The sequence below is a fragment of the Rhinichthys klamathensis genome, unplaced genomic scaffold (assembly GCF_029890125.1).
Source record: "Rhinichthys klamathensis goyatoka isolate OS25496 unplaced genomic scaffold, OSU_Roscu_1.1 h1tg000085l_1, whole genome shotgun sequence".
Lineage (NCBI taxonomy): Eukaryota > Metazoa > Chordata > Actinopteri > Cypriniformes > Leuciscidae > Rhinichthys > Rhinichthys klamathensis.
This window is the reverse complement of record NW_026606626.1, coordinates 1,340,001-1,364,290: the sequence shown is the minus strand read 5'-3', so window position 1 is coordinate 1,364,290 and position 24,290 is coordinate 1,340,001. Positions and strand designations below refer to the sequence as shown.

Sequence of the window (24,290 nt, the reverse complement as noted above, 5' to 3'; positions counted from 1 at the left end):
TAAAAAAAAAATAATAATAATAATTGCGACTTTTTATCTCACAATTGCGAGATATGAAGTCAGAATTGTGAGAAATAAAGTCGCAATTGCGAGATATAAAGTCGCAATTCTGAGAAATAAAGTCGCAATTGCAAGAAAAAAAGACAGAATTTAGACTTTTTATCTCACAATTCTGACTTTTTTCTCACAATTGCGAGTTTACATATCGAAATTCTGACATATTGTGAGATATAAACTCGCAATTGCGAGTTATCAGGCCAATTCTAAGAATAGTTTATATCTCGCAATTCTGACTTTATAACATGTAATTGCGACTTTATTTAACGCAATTCTGACTTTATATCTCACAATTGCGACTTTATTTAACGCAATTCTGACTTTATAACACACAATTGCAACTTTATTTAACGCAATTCGGACTTTATAACACGCAATTGCGACTTTATTTAACGCAATTCTGACTTTATATCTCGCAATTGTGAGAAATAAAGTCAGAATTGTGAGATAAAAAGTCGCAATTAGCTTTTTTATTTTTCATTCTGTGGCGGAAACAAGCTTCCATAGAAAACAGTTACTTTAAATTGTAATAATATTTCAGCATTTACTGCATTTTTGATCAAATACTGTAAAGGCAGCCATGGTGAGCATAGAGACACATGGATGAGATGCATATTTATATGAAGGTATATATTTTTTCTTTTTTTTTTGTTACATTGTAGATATTTGTATTCATTATAATAAAAAAAAATACATTTCTAATATCAGATTATACACAAACTCATTCACACATCAACAACATTTAATTTTCAACAAATTCAGTAAGTTTTGATTTGTTAGGGTGTATTTTTATACATTTTTCTTACAAAACAGGCAATTGCATGTTCACCATTTGAACGAGGTAAAGTCTTTAAAAGGAGTATGGAAGCTTGTTTCTGCCACAGAATAACAATATAAAAACTCTGTCTTCTGACTTTCCTGTGAGTTTATACCTCACAATTTTGAGTTCTGCATGTGTATGTGGTCAGGTCAAAAAGTCAAATTCGGGAGTCTTTGGGATCCTCTCCAATCCTTTGTACACAAATTTTGACATTTTTATTTTAAGAAGGTTTTGGCTTCTCTTGTTTTGACTTATGTGTTTGTTGTAAGAGTACTTTGATTTTTAACATTATTCTCTCAACATCGATTGTCTGGCGTTATAATGTATTTGCTTTTGGTGAACTGTGGAGTGGGTAAAACTGTTTTTAATGGCAGGCTAGCAGTTACCGTTGACTCACGCTAGCCTAGCACCGGCGAACTATGCAACTGGATCGACTGGATGACAGTTTTTGAAAACTGTCTCCACTGATAAATAACACCCAGGCTAACTTGTAAATGAGGCCCGATGTTCAAAATCCTGAACCCCCCCTTTAAGGAGCCTGTTGTTGGCCACATAAATGTCAGACTTGTTTTTACCTTCAGGTCGTATGAGGAGAAGGGTCTCCCAGGGCTGTTTTGCGGGTGGACCAGCAGTCTGTTAGCGCTCCTCATGTCCGGCGTGAGGCCGTCTCCGTGTGGACGCTGCATGGGCATCGTGGGGCTGTAGAAGCAGGTGATGGGCCTCTGGTTGTGTGTGAACACGATGGGAAACTCTCGTCTCATCATGAGCCTCTCAGTGGGGCTCCCGATATCTCCCCCGAGATACATGTTTCGGGGCGGTGGAGGGACGGGGAACGGGGGCGGTGGAGGCGCAGGGAGGGTGGGATGGGGTGGAGCCCCTTCCAAAATGCTCATGCTAACCTCATAAGTGGATTTGGCCCTGGGAAGGACGCCGTTGGGCTGAAGCGTGACGCTCTTCTTCAGGCCCATGTACGGCGTGCCGCTCTCGCTGTGGATGTTTCGTGACTTGTCGCCCCAGTGCGATTCGGCTTCGTCCAGTCCTTCGTACTGATAGGCGTCGGCCTCGTTCACTTCGCCCAGACGGCCGAGCGACTGCGCTCTCTTGCGTGCCGACGGGCTGCTCTTGCGCAGGGAGTTGGAGCTGGTGACGGACAGCCGGCTCATGTCGGACAGCATGGCTGAGATGTAGTCTCCGTGGCCGATCATAGTGCCTCGCACGATGGTCTGGGGAAGAGGAGAGGAGGTTTATGATTAATGCGAAGTGAAACGCGGCGCTATTTAAAGAGCGTGTGAATTCACCTGGGTGCGCATGAACTCAAAATCACACTTTCCTCTGAGGAGATTATTTCTGGCTGATTTGTGTTTGAGAAACACTGAATGACTCGGCTGAGCTATCTGAGGGTTTCTGTTCTTGCAAATAAAGAACAAAGCAAAGAGCCTGTTTCGTTCATTTTTGATGATTTTGTCTTCATTTACATTTGCTTTTTAGTACACGATTGTTTTATAAAGTGTTTTTTTTTCTTTCAGTGTTGGGGAAAGTTACTTTTAAAGTCCCCCTGTGGTGAAAATCAAGCTTTTAAAGTTGTTTATGTGTCTATATGGTGTTTTTTTATGTGCTTTAAGACAAATCATGTGTAAGTTCATAAGTCGACAGCATTGTTGAGTATTTCCTCCTTAAAACTGCAGTGAACCAAAGATAGTCTCAAAAACACGGTTTGAAATCGCTGGTGTTTCTGACGTCACAAACGACCTTGTAACCAATCAGATCAATGTGTTATCGTCAACCAGTGGATCTCTGAGCTGAGTGAGTGAGTGGAGGCGGGGCTCATTTGCATATTCATAGAACCGCGCATACTAAATGAGGCAAGGGTGTCGGGTTACATTCAAGATATTTTAAGGCATGAATAATTTTTTTCAAGGAAAAAAACGTTTTAATATGTCATTTTGGTGATCAAAGGTGAGTTTTAAGGGATAAAATTATTGGCTACAGGGGGAATTTAAAGGTAATGCGTTACAATATTGCGTTACTCCCTAAAATGTAACTAATTGGGTTACTTAGATAGGTTTTTATGGAAAGCAGGGTTACGTTACTTTTGTGTTACTTTTTTTCACCTGGGCTGGGCTTGCTTGTTTGTTTTTTAATCTGAATCAGAATCAGAATGAGCTTTATTGCTAAGTATGTTTACACACACAAGGAATTTGACAGAATGACAGCGACAAAACACAGATAATATAAATACCTTTATATACAAATACACAAAATTCAAAATACACAATGTACAGGTATGTTATATACAGGGAATGTGTGTGAATGGTATGCTAAATAAGTGTAAATAGTGTTGTGTATTGCACATGATTATTGTCCAGTGGGGCATTTAACCGTTCATGAGGTTGATGGCCTGAGAAAAGAAACTCTTCTTGTGCCTGGTGTTATATTTTTGACAAATATAAAGGTCCTTTCACACCAAAAATGAAATGAATAAGCCTGAAGCTGAAGGAAATGTAGATTCACACCTGTACAGCAGAGGGCGCCGCTCAAACAAACCTCTCAGCTGTGCTGCCACTCTGGGTCACAGAAGAATAGGACACAGGAGATGCACATGAAACACAAATTTGACTTCATTTTTGCTTATTGCTTATTCATATGGTTCAATTGGATCATCAATGTCAGCAGCAAAGACACAGGTAAATAAAGTGAGATTAAGTACATAAAGTATATTTGTATTATTTAACCTACTTAATTACTGCATGTTTGGGTCATATTCTGAGTTTGCATCTCACTGTTTTTATTTATTTTGAGGAATAGTAAATCTGTTTTTGTGTAAGTGAGATGAGTAACTGCCAGCTCACATTTAGGGTACGTTTACAGGTGAAACTCGAAAAATTAGAATATCGTGCAAAAGTTAATTTATTTCAGTAATTCAACTTAAAAGGTGAAACTAATATATTATATAGACTCATTACATGAAAAGTGAGATATTTCAAGCCTTTATTTGTTATAATTTTGATGATGATGGCTTACAGATATGAAAACCCAAATTAATATTGCGGAAAGGTTTTCATATCTGTAAGCCATAATCATCAAAATTATAACAAATAAAGGCTTGAAATATCTCACTTTTCATGTAATGAGTCTATATAATATATTAGTTTCAGCTTTTAAGTTGAATTACTGAAATAAATTAACTTTTGCACGATATTCTAATTTTTCGAGTTTCACCTGTATTTATTTTGAGGAATACTAAATCTGTTTTTGTGTAAGTGAGATGAGTAAATCCCAGCTCACATTTAGGGTACGTTTACATGACAACGAAATGCTTAAAATGGAGAAGTCTTTCCTTTGAGTTTTCTGCGTACAGACGACACCACAGTCAAAACGATCCCCATTCACACGGATCCACGAAAACGACTTAAAGGGATAGTTCACTTTGAAATTAATTTTTGGTATGTTTTAGCTTACCTCAAGGGCATCCAAGATGTAGGTGTCTTTGTTTCCGCAGTAGTTTCAATTTTGATATTTTTAGGTCAAAACCCTCAACGCTGGCTTTGTTGCTGTTTTATCTCCATTATAATAAAAAAAGAAAGAGCTGCAAAAATGTCATTTCTAAATAATGGACAGATTTTTTTTCTTGAAAATGAAGACCAAAGCAAAGTAAAAACATTTTGAACACATAAGCTGTGATGAATGTGAACATCAAAAAAATTTAAAAGGAAAAAATACAAATTATACTTCCAGCGCTTGCGCAGACCGAAGCGCCGGCGCCCTCAGATCACTTGGACGTGGCTGTGTTTACAAGAGGTAAAAACGATATAAATACTGTTCGTTTTCTCACACAAACCGCTCGTTTCGTGTCTTAGGCCATCAATGTGTACTTACATTTACGAGTCATTAAATCATGTTTAATTTGGACTTCTCTGTGCATGCTCTTTGAGGTGGTGACCATAGACCTGCATTATATGACTGACAGACAAGAACGGTTTGACCTAAAAATATCAAAATTGAAACTACTGCGGAAACAAAGACACCTACATCTTGGATGCCCTTGAGGTAAGCTAAAACATATCAAAAATTAATTTCAAAGTGAACTATCCCTTTAAAACGCCGTATTCTGCTGCCAGGCCATTAGACGGCGATGAAACACTATCTGAACACCTAATATGCATGCGCATGACGTCATCGTCTTCAGAGATTCGCATTTTTGTTGTTTACACGGAGACCGTTTTCCAAAACTTGCACTTTGAAACCCGTTTTCAAAAGTTTGCATTTTCAGGCACCAAAAACACCGTTGCCTGCACATGAACGGCCAAAACGTATAAAAAGTTTTCTCGTTTAAAGTCATAGTCTAGAACTACAATAACCATAATGTTTTGACACAACGCCTCTGATTTCTCTCAACATGAGGACAAGAAAGCTATCAGTCAATAAATAGCGAAACAAAGTAATTTGCGTTACTTATTTGAAGAAGTAACTCAGATATTTTGCTGTAAATTTAAAAGTAATGTGTTACTTTACTACGTACTTGAAAAGGTAATCTGATTACGTAACTCGCGCGTTACCCTCAACGCTGGCTTTGTTGCTGTTTTATCTCCATTATAATAAAAAAAGAAAGAGCTGCAAAAATGTCATTTCTAAATAATGGACAGATTTTTTTTTCTTGAAAATAAAGACCAAAGCAAAGTAAAAACATTTTGAACACATAAGCTGTGATGAATGTGAACATCAAAAAAATTTAAAAGGAAAAAATACAAATTATATCCATTTGTCTGTCCAGTTTGCAGAAATGCCATTTTTGCAGCTCACTTTTTTATTATAATGAAAACAAATGAATAACAAAACAAAAACACTTTATAACAAAGGCGGGCACTAATGGCACTGCTTCCTAACAATGACCCAATAAATTATATATTGAGGACAGCGCACACAACGCTTATTATACTTCTATGAAAAGACATGACATTCAAGCGTCTGTGTTTTATATTTGCAGTATTTACTGACAGCTGTCATGTGCTTTATTCACAGAGGTTTGACAGAAGTGACACGAGCTCAGGGCACACATTCAACAACAGACGGAGAAAAAATGAGAGAAAGAGAAGAGAAAGGAAAACTGATGGCTAACAACATCCACAAATGAAGGTGCAGAGCCCATTTGATAACATGATGAGCTTCCTATTTAGTATTTTTGTCTTACAAATATCTAAACCTAAAGATATCTAGTTTTGTCTTGTTTGTTTTCTGAAAAATTACCAAAATGGGAAAAGTGAAAACTTGATTCAAAAGGGAAAACGTTATTTATTTTTACCCCATTGGCCCCATATTTGTTTTTGTTTAAACTCACTTCATTTTGGTGCATTTTTGCAGAAAACGAGTTAATATCTTAAAGTCTCCCTGTAGTCAATCAATTTATCCCTTAAAACTCATCTTTGATCACCAAAATGACATATTTAAATGTTTTTACCAGGGAAAAAAAAACATCATGCCTTAAAATATCTTGAATGTAACTCGACACCTTCGCCTCATTTAGTATGTGCGGTTTTATGAATATGCAAATGAGCCCCGCCTCCACTCACTCGCTCAGCTCAGAGATCCACTGGTTGACGATCACACGTTGATCTGATTGGTTACAAGGTCGTTTGTGACGTCAGAAACACCAGCGATTTCAAACCGTGTTTTTGAGACTGTCTTTGGTTCACTGCAGTTTTAAGGAGGAAATACTCAGCAATGCTGTCGACTTATGAACTTACACATGGTTTGTCTTAAAGCGTATTAAAAACACCACATAGACACATAAACAACTTTAAAAGCTGGATTCTCACCACAGGGGCAATTTAAGTAATTATGCTTTTCAAGTAAAAGTATCTTGGTTTAAGAATGATTGAAAATGATTCATTCAAAATGCATTTGATTTTACCATCAAACGCTCTGAGATGAAGTGATTCAGAGCTAGTTGTTCTGTATGTAAGCATATGTTCATGCAGAAGAGCAGAGATCTTCAGATGTCAGAGAGCTTGGCTCTTTTGCTCGTAGTTGCAGTTTTTCCGCCCGAGTCTCGCTGTGGTGGCGGCCCGCATGCATCATTATTAATTGCCAGCGTGAGGTAATAAATCTTTTCTCCCTCCGAGGATTCGGCGCTCTGAGTCGGTGTTCACAGCAGGGCTGTTAGTTGAGGCCTGTGATAGATAAGAAGCCAATGTGACAGAGGAAAAAACATGTGTTTCTGAGCGCCGTTACGGTCCCTCGAGGGGAAACACACCGCCGGAAAAGTGTGCCTGGAAAGAAAGTCTCTGAAATTAGATTAAGACCTGCATCTCTACTTAAATTCAAGCCTTGTCCCAAGTGAGCCAAAAGCCAAAACTGGAACCAACGACGATGCTTTCCCGACAGATTGAGGAGGGTGTTGAGATTACAGGCGCTGGAATAATCATACATTTACAGGTCATGTGCATAAAAACTGTTAGTCTCTTGACAAAGAGTTTTAAAGGGTTAGTTCACCCCAAAATGAAAACTCTGTCAGTAATTACTCTCCCTCATGTTGTTCAACCCCGTAAGACTTTCGTTCATCATCGGAACACAAATTAAGATATTTTTGATTAAATCTGAGAGCTGGATCACTCCTCCATAGGCTTCTTAAGGGATCGAAACTGGCCGGCCCAGAAAAGTTATTAAAGACATCGTTAAAATAATCCGAGTGACTACAGCGGCTCAACCTTAAGTTTATCAAGCGACGAGAATACTTTCTGTGCGCAAAAAAACAAACAAAAATAACGACTTTATTCAACTCTTCATTTCCTTCTCTGTGGGCCGTGAGATTTCACGTAGTGTAAAGGCTCGTACACACCGGGACGAATATCGGCGTGCGTTATTCGTCAGCGTTTTTCGAAGTGTTTTTTTGTGTTCACACCCAAGCGATTTTCGCTGACGTTGCGCCGAGTGAACATGCAAATTCATTCCCTGACATTAGATGGCGCCCATTTGCTCTGCAATACCACTCCATAACATTCTCTTTTATCAAGATTTTTGTAGTCGCTGTGGCGTTTGTCATATAGTTCTTTATGTTCCGACACCAACGAGACCAGCAGCTCTACATTCATCTTGCCTTGCATCTTCCTCGTCTTATTTCTTCCCGGCAGTGTAGACGCTACTTGGCGTTCTCTTCTTCGCCGTTACGTATGTGTGCTCGGCAAGACCGTTTTGTGTTTGAGCGCCCCCAAGTTGTGTTTTACTGTAACTTCAGAAGCTCCAGACACGTGAGCAAAAGCGCCAATCTCATTGGTCGGATAGTTTTTGACGCGGCGCGTCAAACTAAAAAAACCAACCCGAGGCATTTTTTTTTTTTAAATGACGCTTTTACGCGTGGCGTTTTTCGCGTCGGTGTGCACACTCACGCTGGCGCCCTTTGTTTAGTCACGAGGCGTTAAACGTCAGCGAATATCGCGCGCGAAATTCATCCCGGTGTGAACAGGCCTTAACAGCGCAGCGCTTCTGGGTCGTACGTCACACGCAGGCTCACTATTGGCCGACGCTTGTCATGTGTGTGTGTGTGTGATGTGTGTGACGTACAACACAGAAGCGCTGCGCTGTTACACTACGTGAAATCTCACGGCCCACAGAGAAGGAAATGAAGAGTTGAATAAAGTCGTTATTTTTGTTTTTTTTTTGCGCACAGAAAGTATTCTCGTCGCTTGATAAACTTAAGGTTGAGCCACTGTAGTCACTCTGACTATTTTAACGATGTCTTTCATAACTTTTCTGGGCCGGCAAGTTTCGATCCCTTAGAAGCCTATGGAGGAGTGATCCAGCTCTCAGATTTAATCAAAAATATCTTAATTTGTGTCACGAAGATGAACGAAAGTCTTACGGGGTTGAACAACATGAGGGAGAGTAATTACTGACAGAGTTTTCATTTTTGGGGTGAACTAACCCTTTAAGTTGAACAATATTGCGGAGATATTTATGAGTTTGTAAGTTCCCAGCATGCATTGCAGCACAAATAAATGACACGGTTTCTGTTATAGGATTATTGTTTCGCTGTTTGCTGACGTTTTGCTTACATTATTGTTAGTTTTCTGTTGTGTTGTGATCATCTTTTTACTTCTGTTGATTGTTTCTTGAGGTTTGTGTGTCGAGTGTGGAGGTCTGAACACTTCATCCCGGATATCTCTGCTTTGTAAAGTTATGCGTCTTCAGAAATGAAGCTTTTTGAATCAATTGCTTGACCTGCTGGTCAGAACAGTGTAAATACAGCAAAAATAATATTTAATAATAATAATGTTTTATTTATACAGCGCCTTTCCCAAGCTCAAGTTTGCTTGAGCCCAAACATGCATAAAAACACTTTAAAAGAAACAACCGCAATTTTTATCAATTAAATGCAATTAACAAATCATCTGATGCCATTAATTATCAAGTGTCTTTATAATCTTTGTTATTTTATTCAATTGTAGGGCTTGTTTTATTATTTTTGCTTGGTTAATCAGCCCAGTGTGAGTCTTTTAATTACAGCTCTTCTTTTTATTACACACATGTGTCATTAAAATGTCTACAAATTTATAAAAAAAATATCTGAGATCAGGTCAAATCCATATAGACACTGGTTTATGGATTCATGGATGAACGAACGAATCTCTTGAATGAATGATTCAATGACTCACTCATAAAGACTTCATTTGTTTCATTACTGGATGAATCAGCGTTTTTGAACAAATCTCTTGGATGAATGATTCAATGACTCACTCATAAAGACTTCATTTGTTTCATTACTGGATGAATCAGCGTTTTTGAACAAATCTCTTGAATGAATGATTCAATGACTCACTCATTAAGACTTCACTTGTTTCATTACTGGATGAATCTGCGTTTTTGAACAAATCTCTTGAATGAATGATTCAATGACTCACTCATAAAGACTTCATTTGTTTCATTACTGGATGAATCAGCGTTTTTGAACAAATCTCTTGAATGAATGATTCAATGACTCACTCATTAAGACTTCACTTGTTTCATTACTGGATGAATCAGTGTTTTTGAACGAATCTCTTGACTGAATGATTCAATGACTCACATTTTTAACAGTCTCTTGTCGCCACCTACTGGTTTAACGCTGTAATCGATACAATCTTTATTTGAAGCGTCAAGTTACTTACAAAAGGTGATTTATAATTATAATACATTATAATACCAAATGATAGATTATAATACTAATTGAAAAGTTGCTGAATAAACCAGTTGCCTTGAATTTATTGGCTGAATGAGACGTTTTGCATTTAGTGAACGAATCAATTCAAATTGACAAAACAAAGTAGTGTACCTTAGGACCATTTTTTAAGACAAAACCTTAAAAAATAAGAGTTATACACACATCTGTATGTTTTCCTATGCAGTTGCTTAGGTGGTACGGATGGTTTTCCAATCAAATAAAGTGAACTGAAATGGTCTATCATGGCATTGTGGGATATTTCCTAACACGCGAGGTGTAATCCTGACCTTCTTTGGTTTGAGCTCCACCGGTGTTATCCTGGACGGGTCCACCATCGGTTTGGGTCTCCGGAGGTTTTCTATTAGACTCTGCCATTGCGTGGGAAGGCCGACGAAGACCCCTCGCTTCGCGTCGAACGACGTATGAACGCGATGCTCAAAGTTCTTCGGTGCCGAAATCTCCGGCCTCTTCTTCTTCTTTTTGCGAAACATTGTCAGATACTACAGCAGAGACCTTTCAAAACACAGAAATATGAAGAAAAAGATGAACAACTGATTAGTTGACACTAGAGCTGCATTATTCTGGAGAAATTGAGAATTTCTTTGTTTGTTTAAAATGGAGATCACGATTCTCACAAGATTCTGAACAGACGACTAAACAAAATAACATGTAATTTACTAGAGGTTCTGACAAAATGCGAAGTTCTGCAATCTATTAAAAATGTATTTGAATGATGAATGATTCAATGACTCACTCATAAACACTTCACTTGTTTCATTACTGGATGAATCAGTGTTTTTGAACGAATCTCTTGAGTGAATGATTCAATGACACACACATTTTCATCAGTCTCTTGTCGCCACCTACTGGTGTAACGCTGTAATCGATACAATCTTTATTTGATTTGAAGCGTCAAGTTACTTTTAAAAGGTGTTTTATAATTATAATACATTATAATACCTCTATTCGTTGTTACACAGAAAATATAATGATTCAATGACTCACTCATAAACACTTCACTTGTTTTATTACTGGATGAATCAGTGTTTTTGAACGAATCTCTTCAATGAATGATTCAATGACTCACTCATAAAGACTTCACTTGTTTTATTACTGGATGAATCAGTGTTTTTTAACGAATCTCTTGAGTGAATGATTCAATGACTCACTCATAAAGACTTCACTTGTTTTATTACTGGATGAATCAGTGTTTTTGAACGAATCTCTTGAATGAATGATTCAATGACTCACTCATAAACACTTCACTTGTTTCATTACTGGATGAATCAGTGTTTTTTAACAAATCTCTTGAGTGAATGATTCAATGACTCACATTTTTAACAGTCTCTTGTCGCCACCTACTGGTGTAACACTGTAATGATACAATCTTTATTTGATTTGAAGCCTCAAGTTACTTTTAAAAGGTGTTTTATAATTATAATACATTATAATACCTCTATTCGTTGTTACACAGAAAATATAATGATTCAATGACTCACTCATAAACACTTCACTTGTTTTATTACTGGATGAATCAGTGTTTTTGAACGAATCTCTTCAATGAATGATTCAATGACTCACTCATAAAGACTTCACTTGTTTTATTACTGGATGAATCAGTGTTTTTTAACGAATCTCTTGAGTGAATGATTCAATGACTCACTCATAAAGACTTCACTTGTTTTATTACTGGATGAATCAGTGTTTTTGAACGAATCTCTTGAATGAATGATTCAATGACTCACTCATAAAGACTTCACTTGTTTTATTACTGGATGAATCAGTGTTTTTTAACAAATCTCTTGAGTGAATGATTCAATGACTCACATTTTTAACAGTCTCTTGTCGCCACCTACTGGTGTAACACTGTAATGATACAATCTTTATTTGATTTGAAGCCTCAAGTTACTTTTAAAAGGTGTTTTATAATTATATAATACTTCTATTCGTTGTTACACAGAAAATATAATGCATTAAAACACATCACACTTTCAAACAACCAATTTCAGATGTAACAAGGAATCAGCAAATATAACAATCTATGACAATATGCATTACAACGGATACCTTAATTAAACTGCTACCAATTTTTCTTTACAAATTGATATTTTAAAATGAATATAGATGCAAATCACTTTACATTATTCTATCATTTGCCAGAATTTTGGATCCAAACTCTGAAGAAAACAACTCTGTGGTGATACCATGATTACATGATTGCATAATACTATGGTACTTTATATGCATACATGTCACTGAATGATTACTATATTCATTTATGATTACAATATACTACTAATGTTACAGAAATCTATTGAAAGTGAAATGTATTGGGTTGTTTTTCCCATTAAAATGAGCAACACTATCCTAAAGAATATGCTTTTATACATTTCTATTTTTGTTCCTTTTGTTGCATGAAAGCTGGCTGAAATGTGTTGCATTGCCTTAAAGCAAAAGAAATATCAAGTCATCTTTGTTCTTAAAATAGAAAGTCCAACACAGACATATCTACTGATTCACTGTCAGCATTTTTAATCAGCAAAGAGAACATTGTCTCTGACATGCGCATCTTCTTCTGTCGACTCCTGCTGTACATCCGAGGCTAGTTTGTGCTTGAGAACAGCGCTATCGGCAGCCGCGTGTGTGTGTGTGTGTGTGTGTGTGTGTGTGTGTGTGTGTGGATGCTCGCATGTGAAATGAAGTATATCTGCTCAATTAGGGCTTACTCACTCTGCCTGCCCTTTAAATGACAGACAGGGAACGCTGAAGGCCTCTGGCCCGTGCCTTTGGGTTCAAAGAGCATTAACTTGATAAAAGAACAGAAAGAAGCTGAGCTCCCATTACACTGAAGGACCGCTCTCTCTCTCTCTCTCTCTCCCCCACACACACACACTCTCCCTCTCCCTCTCGCTCTCGCTCTCTCACTCCACTCACTCACTCACTCACTCACTCACTCACTCACTCACTCACTCACTCACTCACTCTCTCTCACTCCACTCACTCACTCACTCACTCTCTCTCTCTCTCTCTCCCCCACACACACACACTCTCCCTCTCCCTCTCGCTCTCTCACTCCACTCACTCACTCACTCACTCACTCACTCACTCACTCACTCACTCACTCACTCACTCACTCTCTCTCACTCCACTCACTCACTCACTCACTCACTCACTCACTCACTCACTCACTCTCTCTCTCTCTCTCTCTCTCTCTCTCTCACTCTCTCTCTCTCTCTCTCTCTCTCTCCCACACACACACACACACTCTCCCTCTCACTCTCTTTCCCTCTCTCTCTCTCTCTCTCTCTCTCTCTCACACACACACTCACTCACTCACTCTGCACTTGGCATGAATTATAGACTATCACAGTGTGAGTTATTATATAAGGGTCATTACAAAAGTTTGGGGTTGTAAGATTATTTAATGTTTGTCACCAAGGCTGCATTTATTTGATCTCACTCTCTCTCTCTAACACACTCTCTCTCTCACTCACTCACTCACTCTGTCTCACTCTCTCTCTCTCTCACTCACTCACTCTCTCTCACTCTCTCTCCCTCTAACACACTCTCTCTCTCACTCACTCACTCTCTCTCACTCTCTCTCTCTCTCTCTCACTCACTCTCTCTCTCACTCACTCACTCACTCACTCTCTCTAAATTTAAATTTAATAATTTTGTCGAAATATGAAGGAAGTTGTATTAGCAGTTCAATAAATGTAGGTTTTATGAGTATTTTCAAAGTAAGATGAACATAAATATGTTCAAATAACGCTTTGCTAATGTTCACATTTAAGTTATGAAACTTTATTTCTGAATGTCCTCTGAACATTCAAAACATCCAGTTCTTTTTTTAATGTTTAAAACGTATTTTTTTTCTGTTTATGCGAACTTTAGTTGAACATTCCGTTCATTCTTCACACATTATGGAAACGTTCCTTTGGAATATTCTCTGAACGTTCCGAAAAAACGAGTAACATTTAAAAAATCTCAAGACGAATGTCCATCACTTCAGATGAACTATGGATAAAGACCAGATGACTTTGAACTTTGACAGTTCTGAGAACATTTTCTGTTGGCTGGGTAATGGTATATCTCACAAATTGATTCCTCGTGATGTTTGTAGATCTAGTATCTTCAGCAAAAGTCTTAATCTTTTCTCCTGAAAAAGAGAGCATGTTTTCCTAGGAGCCTGTAAGATGATTGACCAGAAACACACAGCGCTCAGCCTGGAGGAGATCGACCCGACACGCCTGGGGAGAGACGAGATGGTTTGTGTGAGAATCGACAAAAGCACTTACAACCTCTGCGTCTCCTTGCCTTGAACATCATTCAACCCCGTTTTATATCTGTAATATGACGTCTCTGAGTGAAGCGGGTTATTCAATCAAACACAAATGTAGCTGTAGTGTTGATGTGGAAAAAATGGGTCACATTACAAATATGACAGTTTACTGAAACAATGCTACAGGAGAAACTCGAAAAATTTGAATATCGTGCAATTTATTTCAGTAATTCAACTTAAAAGGTGAAACTAATATATTATATAGACTCATTACATGCAAAGTGAGATATTTCAAGCCTTTGTTATAATTTTGATGATTATGGCTTACAGATATGAAAATCTTTTCACAATATTCTAATTTTGAATTTGGGGTTTTCATAAGCTGTAATTCATAATCATCACAATTATAACAAATAAAGGCTTGAAATATCTCACTTTGCATGTAATGAGTCTATATAATATATTAGTTTCACCTTTTAAGTTGAATTACTGAAATAAATGAACTTTTGCACCATATTAAAAAATAATATTTGGCTGTTTAATTAGTGACATCTGACAGAACTATTATGAAGCTGATACAGTTTACATGAACATTAAGAGGCCTTTCTCTCTTCAAGAGTTTCAGAAAAGATCTCCACATTCATTTTATCGCTAATCATTAGTGTATTTTTATTTCTCCCAAGGAATTTTAGGAGAAACATCTGACACAAGATTGATATTTAGTGTTACATAACTGAGAAACTCCTGAGCAAACTGACATTTTTCCTCTTTTTCTTAAGCATATGATGTATAAACTGCAGTCACACTGTCTATTACAAACTGACAATATCAATAAACACCATTTAACTGATTGTCCTTGAGAATAAATGCTTCTATAGACTATCTGTTTCTGTTTGCATGAAGTCCCGGGGCGAATATTGATCTGTGTGTGTTAACTGAATCCAGACTTCATCTATCAGTCTGATCCTCAAAACAAAGATAGCTGTGTTGAACATGTAGCGTTTATGTTTAACAGAACAGATGTGATCGAGCACATTCACCTCGGTGTTACTCGTGATGTGTTTTGTGAGACTGGGTTTATGGTATAATCAGGTGAAAACAGTCTTTACACAGTCAGCACACATATGTATGGAAGCTTGTTTCCGCCACTGAATAAAATAAAATAAATAATTGCGACTTTTTATCTCACAATATGATATAAAGTAGAGATAAATGAGATATAAAGTCGCAATTCTGAGAAATAAAGTCGCAATTATGACAAATAAAGTCGCAATTATGACAAATAAAGTCGCATTTGCGAGATATAAAGTTGCAATTATGAGAAATAGTCGCAATTTTGAGAAAAGATGTCAGAATTGTGAGATAAAAAGTCTAAATTTGGTCTTTTTTTCTCGCAATTGCGACTTTATTTCTCATAATTGCGACTTTGTTTCTTGCAATTGCGAGAAAAAAAGACAGAATTGAGACTTTTTATCTTACAATTCTGACATCTTTTCTCACAATTGCGAGAAGTGAAAAGTACTTCACCTTGTTTGATTTTTCTTTTTCTTTTATTTGATAAATTATGATAGCTAAATATAATAAACAAAACACACTCATCAACTTTAAAGGGTTAGTTCACCCCAAAATGAAAATTTTGTCAGTAATTACTCTCCCTATTATGGGCCAAGACCGGTCTCGAGACATACATCACAACCCTACTCGCATAAAGCTTTCTCAAACTAAACACGTCATACACATTATAAAAGACTTTATTGACTTATCTGAATGAGTAGTCAAGATGATTCTCACATAGGTTTGGAGCAAATATTCTAGACTATGCGATACAATTTTCAAAAGACTTGTGAAGAAATAATCAATATGTGTTTTGTGGCCTTATTTCAGAAACTTTTATTTTTAAGTTTTTCAATAACCATGCATAAATAATATTCTCTCAAAAATACAAGCATGTACATACATGTTGCTCAAATATTATGGTAGCCCCGTTTGTGCTATATAGAGTGAATTTACACCGTTGCCATTAACATGTTATAAATAACTGAAAAAAGCACAAATGTCAGTGCATGTCAAAACATCCCAAGGGCCCCAAAAACCCATTGGTCCCCAGAGGGTTAAAGAGGTGATATAATGCCCTTTTCACAAGATGTAAAATAAGTCTCTGATGTCCCCAGAGTGTGTGTGTGAAGTTTTAGCTCAAAATACCCCACAGATATTTGTATATAGCATGTTAAAATTGTAACTTTTTGAGGGTGAGCAAAAACGCAACGTTTTTGTGTCTGTCCCTTTAAATGCAAATGAGTTGCAGCTCCCGGCGCAGGGGGCGGAGCTTCAAGAGCTCGTGTCCTTTTACCTCACACACACATGCACTGAAAATTTCAAAAACATTTATCCCTTTTAGAGTCAGACAAAGATGGAGAGACTCAAGAGGTGACAACATGTAGAATGCAACAGGACGTTTCTGAATGATTAGTTGATGGATTTATGAAGCTTATGTGTAGTTATCTTCTGGACATTGATTAGCATATTCTGTCATCATAATCTATAAATCGCTTTCCGGGGGCGGGGTTTATGTAAATTTTAGGGTTAGTGATGTCACTGACCCATGAGGATTGTCATGTAGTCCCTACCAGCCGTTTGTTGTAGTCCTTAAAAAGCGATTTATTTAAAAGCAAATCTCTCCCTTTGCTCTGAACTTTGAGCGTCGTAACTTTGCAGATTTTGTTTATGCTCAAACAGCAACATTACACACTCACTAAAGTTAGAAAAGTGAAATCATAATCAACCCCCCCTTTAAGGGAACTTTGCCGGAAAGTTCTGAGAACGTTCCCTGTTATCTGAGATGCATCCGATTGGGATTTCCAAACGTGAGAGTTTGCTTCAGCAACTTGTAGTGTTTTAAAACTTTCTCAATGACACACTCAACTCCAGCGAGATGTAATCGGATTTTGCATGTCCTTTGGTATTAATGGTAAATCAGATTTCATTATTAAAAGCTGTTGTCAGCCTTCCTTCATCCATTAATCTAAGGAAAAGCACATTGTAAGCATTTGTTTATCTATCTTAATATTGTCCAGGACTTTATCCCATGTGGATCATAATCCATTTAAATACTGCAGCTAAAGCAGCAATATCAGCTTTCAAAAAGACTAATCCGCTTTCACTGTCACAGCATTTAATCCAGATTTGATATGATGACAGCAATTGAAATAGAGCAGTGGCTGGACGGAGTGACCTGAAGTTTCAACTGGGAAAATATAATGTTGCATTCAGTCCAAATCACTGTAGGTTAGGTTGAGAACAGAAAACTCATATTATCTGTCTGATGTAATTGAAAAGATAGAAGTTTCACTGAAGGTTAAAGGGGGGGTTCAGGATTTTGGACATCGGGCATCATTTACAAGTTAGCCTGGGTGTTATTTATCAGTGGAGACAGTTTTTAGAAATTTCATCCAGTCGTTCCAGTTGCATAGTTCGCCGGTGCTAGGCTAGCGCGAGTCAACGGTAACTGCTAGCCTGCCATTAAAAACAGTTTTTGTAAAAAATCACGGGTCTAACAGTTTTGGTCGTACAGTGTGTGGTGCGCTGCCACACGGCAAAATCAACACATCACACACGAACCGATTTGACTCCCGAGCATTCCCAGGTCAGACGGAAAATCTCGCAAAATCCCTCGAGATAAACAATCATGGCGGACGAAGAGGATGCAGTGGCGATAGTTTGTAGTTTATTTTTAACCGAAAAAAAAATGTTATCAAAAGAAAAGGCGATGGTCAAAGAATCTCCGACGTCCACCGGACTTTCTGGTGCGCCATGCCGCCGGCTGTTTTGATTTTGTTTCCCTGTGCTTCCTCTGCGCCTCGTCACCTCGCTTACTGATTGGCTACACGCCACACTCCACAGGCCGCGTGCTCACTTGTCCCCCGCGGACACCACACACGAGGAGAAATCGGGCCAAAAAAATCCAACATGTTGGATATCCCCGATTTGAGATCTGAGCGGTCCCGACGTCCTTCCGAGCAGACGAGAGCAGTCTTAACACACCACACACGACAGGAATATCTGATCAGATTATTTTACGATAATTGGAGCATCCTTAAGATTGTCGGAAGGGGTGAATCGGGGCTAAAATCGGCCTAATTATCCTGCCGTGTGAACCAGGCTTTAGTAGCACTGCTACTAAAAGTAAACACAGAACCGAAGCGCACTATAGTCGGGACTACCTGTACTACCCCTCTCTCTACCTCTCTCTCTACCTCTCTCTCTCACTACCTCTCTCTACCTCTCTCTCTACCTCTCTCTCTCACTACCTCTCTCTCTCTCTCAATTCAATTCAATTCAATTCTAAATTGCTTTATTGGCATGACTGTACACAATACAATATTGCCAAAGCTTGGAATGCATAAAGACATCAAAATAATAAAATATTATAATATGACTTAAATCTAAATGTACAAATTAAATTAATTGTACAAATTAACAGTGTACCAAATAAAAATAAATACATACATAATAATAATAATAATTAGAACAGTTTATGAACATTTCAAAAATTCTCTGAACAATTTAGAATTCAGTGTGTAAGTGTGTGTGTGTGTGTGTGTGTGTGTGTGTGTGTGTGGGCGCATCACTGATTAGTCGTCGACTCTCTCTTTTTGTGACAAGCATCAATGTATCTGGCTGCTAATATGATACAATCTGTTTTTTCACCTAATAGGTGTTGAAATTGTGTTTTGTTGTCTAATTGTAGGAAGTTAGGGCAAAGTATTTCGAATTTTGTATAGAAAGTCCCTCTAATGTCCTCATAGTTGGGGCAGCGGGTGAGGAAGTGTTGCCCTGTCTCCACTTCTCCTTGCTCACAGTACGGGCAGACGCGTCTCTCTCTGGGCCGCCAGTTCTGCCGGTGTCGGCCCGTCTCTACAGTCAGAGTGTGATTGCTCAGTCTGTACCTCGTCATCCTTCTTCTTAGTGTACAGTCTTTCACTGTACTCAGGTATTCTGCGGTTGTGTAGTCTCTATTTAGGGCCAAATAACATTCTAGTTTGCTTTGTTTTTCTGTTGATTGAGTCCAATAGGTCAGGTAATTCTCCTGTTGTGCTTTGATCATGTGGTTGGGCCGGATTGTGTGGCTGAGGGTGTGTGTGTCCTGAGGCGGATCACTGTTAGTGGTGTTAGTGTGTGTGTGGAGCCTCAGGACCAGCTGAAGGAGGGGGCTCTTCTCAGTGTTCATTTCATGGTTTTTAAGGGCTTTAAAATGATAAGAGTTGGGGTCACTCATTTTTAGATGTTTCCAAAATTTGATGGCTTGTTTCTCAATGTGTATTAGTAGAGGGTATTGGCCTAATTCTGCCCTGCATGCGTTGTTCGGTGTGTTCCTCTGCACTCCCAGGATACTCTTACAGAACTCGGCATCTCTCTCTCACTACCTCTCTCTCTCTCTACCTCTCTCTCTCACTACCTCTCTCTCTCTCTCTCTCTCTCTCTCTCACTACATCTCTCTACCTCTCTCTCTCTCACTACCTCTCTCTCTCACTACCTCTCTCTCTCACTACCTCTCTCTCTCTCTCTCTCTCTCACTACCTCTCTCTCTCTCTACCTCTCTCTCTCTCTCTACCTCTCTCTCTCACTACCTCTCTCTCTCTCTCTCTCTCTCTCACTACATCTCTCTACCTCTCTCTCTCACTACCTCTCTCTCTCTCTCTCTCTCTCTCTCTCACTACATCTCTCTACCTCTCTCTGTGCAGTGAGGGCACAGTCGCTCTTCCTTCGGCAGCCAGGTCTGCCTGTGTGTGTGTGTGTGTGTGTGTGTGTGCAGTGAGGGCACAGTCGCTCTTCCTTCGGCAGCCAGGTCTGCCTGTGTGTGTGTGTGTGTGTGTGTGTGTGTGTGTGTGTGTGTGCAGTGAGGGCACAGTCGCTCTTCCCTCGGCAGCCAGGTCTGCCTGTGTCTGCCTGTCTCTATGGCCAGACTGTGTTCACTGAGTCTGTACATGCTCAGGACTTTCCTCAGTTTAGGGTCGCTCACTGTACTCAGGTATCCTGCCAATTCATAGGTTCTGTTTAGGGCCAAATAGCATTCCAATTTACTCTGTTTGGCTGTCGCGTCTGTCCAATGTTTGACGTATTTTTCTTTTTGTGTTTTAATAATTTGGTTTGGTCTGGCTATGTTTTTATTGTCAGTTTGTGACGTCAGCTCTGAGACCAATCGGCCGAGGGCGTTCTTCTCTGGCTTCAGCTCTTGGTAGGACAGGGCTTTGTGATGGAGGGTCTGTTCATCGCTATTTTTTAAGTGGGCATGGAATTTAATGGTTCTTTTTTGAATAGTTATTAAAAGGGGGTATAAACCTAATTCTGCTCTACAGGCATTATTTGGGGTTTTGCGCTGAACTCGTAGCAGGATTTTGCACAGCTCGGTCTGCAGAGTCTCCATTGGGTGTTTGTCCCATCTAGTGAACTCTTGGTCTGAGAGTGGACCCCAGACTTCACAGCCGTACAGCGCGATGGGCTCTATTACTGTTTTTATTATTTTTAGCCAGATTCTTATTGGGATGTCAATTAGGATATTTCTCTTAATAGCATAAAAAGCTCTCCGTGCCTTGTCTCTCAAGTCGTTTACAGCTTTTTTAAAATTTCCTGTGTTGCTGATATTTATGCCAAGGTAAGTGTAGTCCTGCGTGTGTTCGAGGAGCATGTTGTTCAATTTAAAACTATGATGTTGGTCTTGGCGGCTGGGTCTTTTTTGGAAAATCATTATTTTTGTCTTTTTGGGGTTAACTGACAGGGCCCATGACTGACAGAAGCTGTGCAGGAGGTCTAGATGCTGCTGTAGACCCTCTTTAGTGGGAGACAGCAGCACCAGATCATCAGCGAACAGAAGGCATCTGACCTCAGTGTCCAGTAGAGTAAGGCCAGGTGCTGCAGACTGATCCAGAGCCGTCGCTATATGTAGATGTTGAAGAGTGTGGGACTTAAGCTGCAGCCCTGTCTCACTCCACGACTCTGAGGGAGGAATTCCGTGTGCTTGTTACCAATTTTAACTGCAAATTTGTTGTTTGTGTACATAGATTTGATGATGTCATATGTTTTTCCTCCAATGCCGCACTGGATTAATTGAAGAAAAAGACCTTCATGCCAAATGGAGTCAAATGCTTTTTTGAAGTCAACAAAGCATGAGAAAATTTTACTTTTGTTTTGGTTGATTTGCTTATCGACTAAGGTATGGAGAGTGTATATGTGGTCTGATGTGCGATATTTTGGTTGGAAGCCAATTTGACACTTGTTTAGAACATTTCTGTCTCTGAGAAAATGGGCTAGTCTGCCGTTTAGGATGTTGCAGAAAAGTTTGCCTAGGTTGCTGTCTCTCTACCTCTCTCTCTCACTACCTCTCTCTCTCTCTCTCTCTCTCTACCTCTCTCTCTCACTACCTCTCTCTCTACCTCTCTCTCTCACTACCTCTCTCTCTACCTCTCTCTCTCTCTACCTCTCTCTCTCTCTCTCTCTCTCTACCTCTCTCTCTCACTACCTCTCTCTCTACCTCTCTCTCTCACTACCTCTCTCTCTCTCTCACTACCTCTCTCTCTCTCTACCTCTCTCTCTCTACCTCTCTCTCTCACTACCTCTCTCTCTCTCTCTCTCTCTCACTACATCTCTCTACCTCTCTCTCTCACTACCTCTCTCTCTCTCTATCTACCTCTCTCTCCCTCTCTCTCTCTCTCTCTCTCTCTCTACCTCTCTCTCACTACCTCTCTCTCACTACCTCTCTCTCTCTCTCTACCTCTCTCTCTCTCTACCTCTCTCTACCACTACCTCTCTCTCTCTCTCTCTACCTCTCTCTCTCTCTACCTCTCTCTCTCACTACCTCTCTCTCTCTCTCTCTCTCTCTCTCTCTCTCTCTCTCTCTCTCTCACTACCTCTCTCTCTCTCTCTACCTCTCTCTCTCACTACCTCTCTCTCTCACTACCTCTCTCTCTCTCTACCTCTCTCTCTCACTACCTCTCTCTCTCTCTCTCTCTCTCACTACCTCTCTCTCTCTCTACCTCTCTCTCTCACTACCTCTCTCTCTCACTACCTCTCTCTCTCACTACCTCTCTCTCTCTCGGTTGCCTAGGTAACTACATATCACTCCGCCGCTGCTGTAGACTGTGCTAATAAATACAGGGAACAAAGTATAACTATTGCATTGCGATGAAAGGGTAGTTTGATTTCTAACATTATTCTCTCAACAGACATTTACATTGATTGTCTGGCGCAGAGCCGGACAGTAACGGAGTACATTTACTTGAGTACAGTACTTAAGTACAATTTTGAGGGATCTGTACTTTACTCAAGTATCATTTTTGGGGAGTACTCATGACTTTACTCAAGTACATTTGAGAGGCAAATATTGTACTCTTTACTCCAATACATTTCTATCCATAACCGTGAGTACACGAGTAAAATAAAAAAATAAAAATCTCGGAAACCCTCAATTTGTTGTTTCCATCTCAAACGTGACTGGATTGTGCAGGCGCCACTGATTGGGACAGCCTATCAGCAATCACTTTCAGCTTTCCGCCAAAGTCAACTCCATGGTCAGATTTTATATTACACATTAATGTAAGCCAAGCATTTGGTTTGATGTTCTTGAGTATGTGGTGTGTTTAACACAGTCAGGTTCAAATGTGGCAGTGGCGTAGCCACGAGGGATTTCTGATTTCTTAAAAAAAAAACTTTAGGAGGCAAAATATATTTTTACTGATTATGTGAATTACACTGCGCAAACCAAAGTAGGCTACTACCCAGCGAATGAAGAAGGGTTGGCGCTCAGTCTCCACAGTACATAAAATATTCATTTTGTTTTATTTTATTTTTCCGGTTTGCATTTATGAGGAAAAAACAATGTTATGGACGTGTTCTCCGTTACGGACGTGAGCGCTCTGAAAGCGGCATAAAAAAATGCTTTAAAACTTTCACAGAGACATCAAACAGAAAACACAAAACCTTTCTTTAACCTGAATTTCGTTTTGCATTAATTGTATCTTAATTTTAATCAATGTTTCATCAACCAATTGCCTGGGTTTAATAAATAAGAAGTAAATAGCAGACGATAGATAAGAAACGGAGGCGCCGGCGCGTGAACTGGATCTCGTCTCATAAATGAACCGAAACTCAGTGTATAAGGTAGCCTACTTGCCTCTCACAGACATGTCTACTTTTAAACAGAAAAAATTAAAAACGAAAGAAAACAGACTACAGACTGCTCTCTGCTTATGTAATCCGTATGAAATGTGCATTTCTCTCTGGCGCGTTCACTACTGAAGATCGCGAGTCAGCATCGTCAACTTCATCTAGCCGACACTGACAAAGAAAACACTTGTTTATTAACAAGTGTTTATTAATAAACAATTAAAATATCTCCTTGCTATATTTTACATATTCATAATCATTCCTTTTGCCGGTTCTTTGTGACAGCTTTTAGGTGCTTTATTGGCAGCGCCACCCTTACATGTGGTGTGTGTGTGTGTGTGTTGTCCCCGCATTTAAAGATGGGACCCCCCAAAAATGTAATTAAATTAAATAAAGCAACATGGTAAAAAGATGAAAATGACTTGATTTTACTTTCAATTCCTTTTACATTCTCCAAGGTATTAACATTTTTCATAACTCCATGTAGGACGTTTCTGTGCATAAATGTAAGCACTGTGGCAGTAGATTAGTAATGCAATATTTAGAAAATCTACTCTTGTACTCTTGATACTCAAGTAGTTTTAAAAACAAGTACTTTAGTACTTTTACTTAAGTAGACATCTGAATGTAGTACTTTTACTTGTACTTGAGTAAAATTTAGCAAGGGGTATCTGTACTTTTACTCAAGTAACAAAGCTCTGTACTCTGTCTGCCTCTGGTCTGGCGGTATAATTTATTTGCTTTTGGTGTAATGTGGAGTGGGTAAAACTGTTTTTAAT

General features: G+C 38.9%; 1 protein-coding gene across 1 annotated transcript in view; it reads right to left on the bottom strand.

The window, feature by feature from the left end:
• The window catches only part of LOC130085684 (serine/threonine-protein kinase PAK 6), a 120,979-nt gene that overhangs the window by 31,494 nt on the left and 65,195 nt on the right, over window positions 1–24,290 (bottom strand). Inside the window, exons 3-4 of the mRNA XM_056251593.1 lie at window positions 10,358–10,583; window positions 1,453–2,100 (exon numbers count right to left, since the gene is read on the bottom strand). Of these exons, the coding sequence (XP_056107568.1) occupies window positions 1,453–2,100; window positions 10,358–10,561 (852 nt within the window). The 5' untranslated portion in view covers window positions 10,562–10,583. The remainder of the gene's footprint in view (window positions 1–1,452; window positions 2,101–10,357; window positions 10,584–24,290) is intronic.